Raw genomic sequence first — 11,648 nt, forward strand, 5'->3', positions numbered from 1 at the left:
AAGAATGTTTCACACTTCCAAAACTTTTATCATCAAAATGGATAAAATCGCCCATTTTTCAATCAAATCAATTGATTGCCTGCTCTAGTCAGGAATCCACTGCGGTGCACCAAGAGGAAGCTTTACACGCCTCTCTGCAGTGATTTAATTCGCAATACATTGTAGTCTACATTTCACTAAACAGAAATATTTATTTTGAACCCACCTCTGTCTTATCAAAGAACTTACTGTTCATTTTATAAGTAGGGCCCTTCTGCTTGTTTGGTGATAAAACTTCTCAAATGCACTTGTGATGTTAGGATGTATAACAATGTTAACTTTGGTCAAAATCAGACTTTAATCAGATTTTTTCAATTATTGATTTTTAATACTCTGAAACAAAATCTCAAAACACTCCCAGGCGCAAAAAGTACATTTGTGTGAAATTTTAAAAAAAAAAAAAAAAAAAAAAAAAAATCTGAGCTATTTCAGAGTACATAGGGAACAAACTAGCACACAAAGAAAGTACCTTCTATTTTTATATATATAGTAGTATGAAAATAAATATATATGGTAAGTAAGCTACATAGAAACGTTCATGTTTCATTCCCAAAGGAAATCATCTGGCTAAATGCCAGATGTATTTAGTCTTATTTCCTTTGCGACTGAAGTGGTTTCTGTGTAGCTTAGTTGCCATAAATATATTTTTTTATAATATTAAACTCTGCTCATGTATTAAACACTGTTGGAAGTAAATATTAAAAAAATATATGTAATATATTGTATTTTATAATATATCTGTATATACAAGAATTCTTAGAGGTGTAGAGGACTAGGATATATAAATCCCAATCCCATTACAAAAGAATAATGAAACGAATGGAATTGAAGACTCAATTGATGGATAAGATAAACGTCACGTTTATTTACTGTTTGATGGATAAGATAAACGTCACGTTTATTTACTGTTGAAAGAATGAATGTTTTAGATATAACATGTGTTCATGTCCGCGCGGGTGTAACCATCGTTTGTAGAGGACTGGTATTGTAGAAGGAAAAAGGAAATGTGTTTTCATCTCAAGTTCAGGTCACTATTGTTGGTTCGTGCGTGGGAAGAGAAGTGAGTAATGTAATAGAACGAGAAATGGCAGTCCATCGTGTAGACAAAGAAAAGGATAGAGGGTTGATGTCAGTTAGCAGTCAGCTACGCGAAGGTGTTCTCAGGGACCAGTAGTAGATAGAGAGTGAAAGAGTGAGAATGTGTACATACGGTCTGTTAGCTTTTTGTTCCACATAGTAGCAAGTGACGTGAGGTACGTGCGGTCGAAAGCTGTGCCTAAAAGGGTTAGAAACAGCTTGTCTCTTCCTTTTATACTTTTTTCCGGTGGTCTTTTGCGCATGTGTGGATTTCCATTGAAAGGAAGTGACATCGTCCATCTGTGCGCGTGTGTGAGTACATGTGTGTATATACACGTGAATGTGAGTGTATGTACGCGAACGTGAATATATGTATGTGTGTGGACGTGGGCGCATATGTATGCGACAAGTAATATAGCTTGAAATGTGAACGTGTTTTTGTGTGAGGCTAGGAAAGGCTCGCGCAGAGGATATGACACTAATTATTGATACATTTTTTTTTTTTTGTCACTTCCACAGCCTCAAAAGGGATAAAAGAAAAAAAAAAATTATTTAACTGGGCTGAAACTCATTTCACTCCAAATTATTTTTCTGGGTGAAACAGGAATTAACTTTTAATATTTTAAACGTTGAATGTAATTGTACAAGACAAAAGGTTGTAAATCTAAGACCGAATAATCATTTCATATTTGTAAAAGTCTAAGATGGTCACATTGATCAATTTGAAAGATTCTTGTAGCATGTTTTATAAACATGTGGAAGTTAAAATGGAAAATATTTTATATAATATTGTAATAAACAATTTTAAGAAATAGTTTAATAGTAAAACTAGAGAAATGTCAAAATCCTTTTTTAATAAGGGTGTAAATTCAGATTTCAGGTTAAGTCAGTAAGGGAAAGTACTAAACTCAGTATTTTTAGCTGGAATAAGTATTTACAGGAAAAACTGAAGTAAATTATATTGTGCTAAATAACATAATGCAAAAAATTTTCTTTTTCTTTAAATAATATCAATATGTCAGACAGATTGCTACTTGGGTTTGACTTTGACAAGATCATTTTGATTTATATTCTCATCATCACCGATCTTTTTATTAACATGCAGATTGAGGAGCATCATTTACACTGATAGGCCCCCGTCCAGGTATCTGCTTAGTTGTAGTACTACTGCTAGTCTCACTTGAATGGAGCATTGCATTGCAAACATAGGAGCTGTAATCATGACCACAAGTCTTATACTTGTGTGCGTGTAAAAAAATTTTTTTTTTTTTTTTTTTTTTTTATAATTATTTCCAGAATCAATAACACTGCAGCACACACAGACCCTGAAAGCCACAGGCTGGAAATTCTAAACTCAAGTTTTACTTTCCTTTGGGCTCATCGGTAGAACATATCCAAACTTAAGGATTCAAAACCCAATTCACTTGCATGCGAGATAAGTACTCTGCCACCTGAGTCACTGCGCTACATATATGAAATTATATATATTGCTTAGAGAAATATATTTTACGATACAAGATGTTAAAATTAAAGTTGTTTTTTCCTTGCAGTGTTTGGAATGCTTTTAGGAGATACAATGTTCCTTGATTCTTTAGACCATGCAAATTCCTACAGACAAGAGGTAAGACTTGGCTAAATAAAATAATTCAGTTTTTTGCAATGGCAAATTTTCTAAACCATTGCTCTTAATTTGATCTGACAATTTTTCCAAAAATTTGTTAGTAAAAACAAATCTGCTGAGATTCAAACTTAAATTGTTTTTTTTTTTTTTTTTTTTTTTTTTTTTTGTTAGATTGTAAAATTTGCCCATTGCCCAACCATTTTAACCAGAGATGGCGACCGCATTCGGAGTAATGGTAAATTTGGAGGATTAATGAACAAAGCTCTACCATTAGAGAAACTCCGTGGGGCTGTTTTTGGTGCACCATTACCAGTTGCATATCATGCCATCTGCACACAAATAGGTAAGAATTTCTCTCAAAATGTGAATTTTTGTTGATTTTATGTTACAGTAATAATCTGAGTTCATTTTCATTTCTATTTGCAAATCAAATGTTTTAATGAAATGAGATTTATTCTGAATTTGAGCTGAAGATTGATTATTGTATTTAGACTGTGTCATAGTGGATAAAGTTCTTGTTAAAATTCAGTCATAAAGTCATAAAGTTACTTTTCTGGGGATTAAAGTTTCAATCCTCCGTGCAAGTGACACTTATAATACAGTTGTGATTACTTAGGACTTCTGTCCAGTCATAGCGGACGAAATAAGAGCATGCTAACCTCTTGTATAAATAAAGACTTCCCTTTGAAATACCGTACAGTCCCAAGTTTTATGTATTTTTTTAAAATTGATATTATTTCTTAGAAAAGTTGTCAGGTGAAAAAATCATGGGTTTTGCATATCATGAAAATTTTAAATAATTTTTAAAATTTAAATACCAACCATTTAATTTTTCACTTAAAATTTAAATTATTTTTAAGGCATAAAAATCCTACATAGATTGATTTGTTTAACATTAATCCAGTCTTACTTGGATAATAGTATATTGTGTATGAAAAACATTAAAATTCAGAATTCTTAACAATATCATTACTTTTTGTATCGGAAAACATAACAAAAAGAAATAGTAAAAAGAAAGCATAGTTCTTAGTTTAGCTGAAAAAACATTAACATGTTGTCAAGAATGCCATTAATAATGCAATTTTTATATCTTTGTTCATCAGACAAGTTTAAATTTTGTAGTAAAATTCTCTCTCGCGGGTTTTTTTTGTTTGTTTGTTTTTTCAATTTGTTGGTGAATTTGATGAATTGGGTTTTGTATTTCTAAACATTATTTTTTAAATTCTTATTTTTAAATTAAATGTTTGTTTTTTTCTCATCTTTCAATTTTTCTAGAAATATTGCATAACTACAGAAGTGCAGTGAAAAAACGACAGATCTCTGAATCAGAATTGGTTGAACAACAAAGTTCAATGGAAACACCTGAAATGCAAATAAAACTGAAGGAATGCTCGGAAGCTGAAGAACGACTGCAAACTATTGAGCAAAAACTGGGTAAATTCTCCACCTTTATAATTCTCTAACTCTATCTTCTAGGACAAGGAAAATTTTTTTTTCTGCATGATTATCTTTTGCAAAAAAAAAATATTCTACTACTATCAGGGGCAGCAACTACTGGGGCACTATGTTGGCATTTGGGCAGCAAGATGTCTGTTCACGTTACACTTGAACTTCTGCATGTCAGTACAGTTAGAGAAGCAGGGACCTGGAATGGAATTCCAGAGTCTAGCGGTTCTGGGGAAGAAACTACTGGAGTAGAAAGATCTTTTACATCTAGGGATCTCTGTGTGAGGGTGGGATTTAGCTGCCTGTCGGGTTTGTCGAGGGTGTCTACGTCGTGGGGGGGGGGGCACAAGTATCTGCAGTTCATCAGAGCATTCACCCTTAAAATACTTGTAGAACAGGCAGAGGGATGCAATGTTTCGTCGATGGGACAGAGGCTGAAGCTTAGATGCCAGTTCAGGGCCTATCAGATTGGCGACTCTCTTTTGAACCTTGTCTAGGAGTGAGAGACTAGCAGCAGATGAACCAGCCCAAATGTGACAACAATACTCCATACATGGGCGAATGGTGGCCTTATAGAGGTACAGGATACTTTCAGGTGTCAGTAGTTTTCTAGCACGGTAGAGAGAGCCTACCTTTTTCACAGCGGCCCTGGCAATGTTTTCAATATAATTGAAAGCATGATTCATTAAGGCATTTGTTGTAGAGTTTGGAGAGAACTGGAGCTACTTCGGCTGAGCACTTTTTTAATAGCACAGCCGGGATGAGATCAGGTCCACATGCTTTTTGAAGTGTCAAGGTTTTTTATGATAGCGTGTACCTGAGCAGGGGTGATTTTTAGATCGTCTAGCGTGGCGTCTGTCCGCAAAGGAAAGTCAGGCAGGGGATGGTTGGAAGGGTCCAGTGTGGAGTTTGAGACAAACCGGCTGGCAAGCATATTAGCCTTGTCGGTTGCTGAGCAAACAACCTCGTGATTGTTGGTTAGTGGGGGAATTGTTGATTGCCCATTATTTACTACACTGTTTTAGATTTTCCAGAAGTTACGATTTACTAATTTTTGTGCTTCGATGCAGTTTTTAGTGGTTTCAGTAAATTCTCTCTTAGCTGTCGCTATTTCTTTCTTAACGTTACTTCTAGCTTCTATATACTTCTGTTTACAGGTGTCACTAAATGTGCTGTTCATTTTAACTTCTCTTTGAACATTTCTGTACCTTGTTTGAACAAATTTCAATTCGATTTAAGCAGAGCCTATCAGACACGTTTTAGCGGTTAAAAGCTTTCTCTAAATCCAAAATAAAATAAAGGTTCCTCTTACCAAGATACTCAAAATATAACATGAATGGTACTTTGCCCAGACATAAAACCAAACAGCATTTCATTCATGTTTATCTGACTTTTACTTAATTATTCTCTCAACCATTTTTAGTACGTGATCCACCAACTTTAATCATTTGTAGTGCTTCCCTTTTACCCTTGTAATAGTTCACAATTGTACTAAAATTTCAATCTTAAGGAACAATCCCTTTTATCAGATTTCTCAAGTATATGATCATCTTAATACCTGTTTTAACCAGAGCATCACTGCAACATCTACAACCTTACTTCATTATATTCACAGCTTCCCTCCCTAACATTGTTTTTTAAATTCTTATGACTAATCCAAATACTGCTTCTGTAACTGAAATTTTCTCTCGTGATAATTCAGTATTCAACAATCTTTCATAACAGCATTTCCAATCAAATCTTTTGTTTTGTTCATTTGTTGCTAACACTACATTGTCATTTCAAATGCATTTCACTTCAACAATATCTTTAAAGTTTTTCTCAACTCACACCATCATTTCTGCATTTTTTTTATATACATTTCTCAACTTGCTCATCACACTATCATGTCACCACGAGTCTCATTTGTTACCTTCAACACTATATCTTTTAACTTCCACGTTTTCTGAACGAGATCTAGTAAGCAAACACTCATTCACTTGGTCTGTAAATTCGCATTTCATGTTTTTCATTCTCCACACCATTCTCCTTGAGATATTAATTCTCCTTATGAATTATAAACTTCCTTCAACAAATAACTGGTTTATGTTGGCAGCCTTTTCTGAGGAAAAGGGTGTAGCTGAGTCTTTGCTATTTCAAATTCATACATACCCAAATGGTTTTCCTTTTCCTAAAAATAGTGTTTGCATCCAACATGTCCATGCAAGATTAAATTCTAAAATTCTTTCTTCTGCATTCTTATTGCCATATCAATTTCCTCCATAAGCATCTTCAAAACAAGATGTCTTTCCAACATGACCGTTCAAATCTCTTGCCACTACCAGTCATTCCTTCTCACCAACCATACTAGTTACTGTAATATCATAAAAACTCATCTTTCACATCTTCACTACAAACATATTACAATTCATAAACAGATGTACAAGCTGTGAAAATTTTCTCACCAACCTTCAACACATTTGATCACTTGAATTATTAACATTTTTCATTTCTCTTTACCCATTTCTTCCCTTTTCATTTTCAATACAAAACTCCTCACTTAGGATACTCTTTATAAATCTGGATCATAGTTAACAGTATCCCCTTGCATCTTGATGACAAAGTACTTTTTGGGGTGAATTAAACTTTTAACAAGTGAAGCATGCATGGTCCCCCGTGAGTGCACAGTAAATGAGGCATTAAAAAAAATGACTGAGTTCAGCACCCCCCCCCCCATTTAGTCCCAAAAGTCCCCAGGGGACATCAAATCCGGGTGAAAATGAGCAAACAATGCAGTTTTAGGCCTTAATATATGTAAATTTGAGTTCTGCACCCTGCAAAAAAAGAAAACTGAAGTTTTCCCGAAAAATCTGTTCTGTTACTTTTTTACTCATATCATGTTTAATGTTTGTGCAAAATTTCAAAAAATTCCAAAAGTGCGGACAGACTTTTGTCGAGGGGGCCAAAAATACTAAATAAATATATCTAAAAATGTATATTTTTTTAAATACTGCCATGTATAAAAAAATCTGCAATCTGAAATTAATTATGTACAACTTACAAACTGCGATATGAAAAATGAAGCACAATGTAATGGGACGACTTCTGCCAGTCAGGAGATTTAAACTAAGGCGCAAAGTCACCCTTTGTAGGCTGGTATTCTGTCTCCAGACTACCAGAAATTAACATGGAAATTGAGGGAAATTAGGTACTTATAAATGCCAAATTGGCAGGCATAAACAATATTCAGTGGCAGGAAGTCAGAATATTGCATTTTGTTGATCATTTTTTCTTAATTCTCTTAGAGGGCTCAACTTTTTTCTTAAAGGGTCTTTGTATAACGAGATATATATTTAATATATAGTAGTTAGGTAGCATTCATTCATAAAAACATTCTTTGCAAAATACTATTGAATTTATGTAAATCAGATGAGTCACTTTGGAAAAAAAAAAGCTCGACATGTAAAATGTCTAACTTGAAAAAAGTGGAGGAAAAAGATAAAAGCTGATAAAATGTGAAGATGAATGGAAAATTACAAACTAACAATATAATCAAAGTAGCTTCATGCCTTGCCTGAAGTGATTTCCATAAAAAAAAGTAATTCATATGAAGAGATTTTAATATCCTGTCTTTTACAAAAACTATTCCAGAAATGAGTGAAAATGTCATATTATATAGAAAAAAAACAAGATATTCTAGTAAAAAAAAATACTAAATTTCTAATTTAAAACATTGCAGCATTAAGAATTTTTTTTTAAATTCAATTGAACATTATATAATCAATTCTTAATTAATTCTGCAATATTTTAAGTTATAAAATTATACTTTTTACTAGAATATCTCTTTAGAATATGTCTTTTTCTTTTCCAGTTTTAACAACCAGTCCTTTTACTTTTCCATGTTTAATCTTAACCAAATTACTTTGTTTTCATGCTCGCATTTTTCTATGTAATCCATGATTTTTCCAAACTACTTTAAAATAATATCTTCTCTCTTTCACTTGTTACCCCCCCTCTCTCTCTCTCTTTGATTTTTCTTTTTTTTTCTCTGAATTGTGGCGCTCATCAAGCAGTCAGCTTTTGCCAGCGAGCAAAGGCGAAAGGTCAGTTAGCATTTGAGCACAATGATGGTGAATTATTAGCGACAGTACAGCTGAGCGACAGAATGGGACAGCAGTGAATTATTAGTGACTGTTTTTTTATATCTTATGTCATCATCTCCATCGTTCCCAGCCGATTTGAGGTAGCGTAACAGATTTGGTTGCTATGGTAACCAACAGCCAGTCAGAAAAAAATTGTTGCTACATACTTTACAAATTCTGAGAATTTTGGAACACAGTAATTTTATAACTTTTGTTTTACTGAACGAAAATTAAAAAATTTTCTTTTTTTTTTTTTTTTTTTTTTTCAAAATATAGCTGAGAAAGTGACCTATAAACTGTAAAATTGTTTGAAATTGTGTCGCAACATGAGTGAGTGATGAAGCTTTAAAGCGGATCTAAATGAGTAAAACTAACACTTAACCAAATACATAATGATAATGATATATATTTTGAGATTTATAATTTTTTTTTTTTTTTTTTTTTTTTTTGTTTTTTTTTAGGTATGTGTATGACCCAGTCCGGATCAATGGCTTCAAAATACAAATTATCCGAAAAGAATATGGATACTCCACAATTAAACAAGCGACCACGTTTCCCAACTTCATCCTCATTATCTGCATCATATCCGGGTGGAATGATTTCTTCTCCTTTATCTCCAGCCCTGAATGGCACGTCCCTCTCAGGCAAATCTTACACCCCTGTCAATAGTCTTGGCCAAATTGGCAGCAGCACAATGAATAACAGCAACTTCACGCCAACACGGCAAAGTAAACGTATTGCTTCCATGACACCTGTCACTTCGGATGATGGCAGAAAGCGACTACGGAAGACTTGAACTCTGACTTCTAACAGCGCGTCATCTTTTGAACTTCTCTACCATTAGCTCAACATTCTGTAGTCTTTCACACAGAGCCAGTACTTCACACATTAAAAAAAAACAAAAATATCCAAAAGCTACTACTACTTCATCTCTCCCTCCCCAATCTTAATTTTTAAACTTATTTTATTATTTCTTACTGTTAAATACATGGACTACACCTGAATTCCTTCCTTTCTTTTCATTTTGAGCCAGTGAACATCACTTTTTCATAATATGGTATCAGAAAGTTAACCCTAAAACTTCAATTGCACTTGACCGCCAAGTCCTGTTTTCTTTTGCCTTTTGTACATTGTGTGCCAATGAACCTCGTTAGGATTCAACCCTTTTTGTGATTCCTGAACATTCAGGCTTCTTGAGATTTGTTTGTGGCTTTCTCATCCACAAATGACTGCCAATCACTGTATTTCACAACATAGGTAAAACTCTACTGTAAATACAGCTTTTGAAACTATTGGCTTCAGTTTGTTTTGATTTCTCTCAATCACCTTCTCTCAATCACCTTCTCTCTCTATCTTTCTCTCACCTTCTCTCTATCTTTCTCTCACCTTCTCTCTATCTTTCTCTCACCTTCTCTCTATCTTTCTCTCACCTTCTCTCTATCTTTCTCTCACCTTCTCTCTATTTTTCTCTCACCTCTCTCTCTCTCTCTCTCTGTGTCTTTGTCTCTCACCTCTCTCTTTCTCTGTGTCTTTGTCTCTCGCCTTCTCTCTCTCTGTGTCTTTGTCTCTCGCCTTCTCTCTCTCTGTGTCTTTGTCTCTCGCCTTCTCTCTCTGTGTGTCTTTGTCTCTCGCCTTCTCTATGTCTTTGTCTCTCGCCTTCTCTCTCTGTGTGTCTTTGTCTCTCGCCTTCTCTCTCTGTGTGTCTTTGTCTCTCGCCTTCTCTCTCTGTGTGTCTTTGTCTCTCGCCTTCTCTCTCTGTGTGTCTTTGTCTCTCGCCTTCTCTCTCTGTGTGTCTTTGTCTCTCGCCTTCTCTCTCTGTGTGTCTTTGTCTCTCGCCTTCTCTCTCTGTGTGTCTTTGTCTCTCGCCTTCTCTCTCTGTGTGTCTTTGTCTCTCGCCTTCTCTCTCTGTGTGTCTTTGTCTCTCGCCTTCTCTCTCTGTGTGTCTTTGTCTCTCGCCTTCTCTCTCTGTGTGTCTTTGTCTCTCGCCTTCTCTCTCTGTGTGTCTTTGTCTCTCGCCTTCTCTCTCTGTGTGTCTTTGTCTCTCGCCTTCTCTCTCTGTGTGTCTTTGTCTCTCGCCTTCTCTCTCTGTGTGTCTTTGTCTCTCGCCTTCTCTCTCTGTGTGTCTTTGTCTCTCGCCTTCTCTCTCTGTGTGTCTTTGTCTCGTCTTCTCTCTCTCTGTGTCTCTCGCTCTCTGTCTCTCGCCTTCTCTCTCTCTCTGTCTCTCGCCTTCTCTCTCTCTCTGTCTCTCGCCTTCTCTCTCTCTCTGTCTCTCGCCTTCTCTGTCTCTCGCCTTCTCTCTCTCTCTGTCTCTCGCCTTCTCTCTCTCTCTGTCTCTCGCCTTCTCTCTCTCTCGCCTTCTCTCTCTCTCTGTCTCTCGCCTTCTCTCTCGCCTTCTCTGTGTCTCTCGCCTTCTCTCTCGCCTTCTCTGTGTCTCTCGCCTTCTCTCTCGCCTTCTCTGTGTCTCTCGCCTTCTCTCTCGCCTTCTCTGTGTCTCTCGCCTTCTCTCTCGCCTTCTCTGTGTCTCTCGCCTTCTCTCTCGCCTTCTCTGTGTCTCTCGCCTTCTCTCTCGCCTTCTCTGTGTCTCTCGCCTTCTCTCTCGCCTTCTCTGTGTCTCTCGCCTTCTCTCTCGCCTTCTCTGTGTCTCTCGCCTTCTCTCTCTTTCTCTGTGTCTCTCGCCTTCTCTCTCGCCTTCTCTCTCTTTCTCTGTGTCTCTCGCCTTCTCTCTCTTTCTCTGTGTCTCTCGCCTTCTCTCTCTTTCTCTGTGTCTCTCGCCTTCTCTCTCTTTCTCTGTGTCTCTCGCCTTCTCTCTCTTGCCGTCTCTGTGTGTGTCTCCCTCTCTTGCCGTCTCTGTGTGTGTCTCCCTCTCTTGCCTTCTGTGTGTGTGTGTGTGTGTGTGTCTTTCTCTCTCTTGCCTTCTCTGTGTCTCTTTCTCCTTTTGTGTGTGTGTGTGTGTGTCTCTCTCTCTCGCCTTCTGTGTGTGTGTGTGTGTCTCTCTCTCGCCTTCTGTGTGTGTGTGTGTGTTTCTCTCTCTCGCCTTCTCTGTGTGTGTGTGTGTTTCTCTCTCTCTTTCTTAATCCCTGTCTCTTGATTTATATATCAGAAGTTTTGAGAAATGTATTAAAAAAGCATTAATTTAAGAAAACATTTCTTGAATTTCTATATTAAAAAAAATTCAAATAAAGGAGAATGTATACATATTGGCCCTTAGATTAATTCTGAAATTGTTTTTTCTTTCCGCTCCTCCATTTACACAATTCTTAAAATAATGCAGGTGATTGGATCATGAAGTTGGAAGACAAAGGAGAGAAATAACAATAAAAGTTGGAAAATCTAACTAAATTCAA

General features: G+C 36.1%; 1 protein-coding gene across 1 annotated transcript in view; it reads left to right on the plus strand.

The window, feature by feature from the left end:
* LOC145243971 (structural maintenance of chromosomes flexible hinge domain-containing protein 1-like) overlaps positions 1–11,648 on the plus strand; it is a 157,265-nt gene extending 145,617 nt beyond the window's left edge. Inside the window, exons 46-49 of the mRNA XM_080107107.1 lie at positions 2,667–2,737; positions 2,909–3,080; positions 4,013–4,171; positions 8,766–11,648. Of these exons, the coding sequence (XP_079963233.1) occupies positions 2,667–2,737; positions 2,909–3,080; positions 4,013–4,171; positions 8,766–9,100 (737 nt within the window). The 3' untranslated portion in view covers positions 9,101–11,648. The remainder of the gene's footprint in view (positions 1–2,666; positions 2,738–2,908; positions 3,081–4,012; positions 4,172–8,765) is intronic.

The sequence above is a fragment of the Euprymna scolopes genome, chromosome 22, assembly GCF_053919585.1.
Source record: "Euprymna scolopes isolate OS-2025 chromosome 22, ASM5391958v1, whole genome shotgun sequence".
NCBI lineage: Eukaryota > Metazoa > Mollusca > Cephalopoda > Sepiida > Sepiolidae > Euprymna > Euprymna scolopes.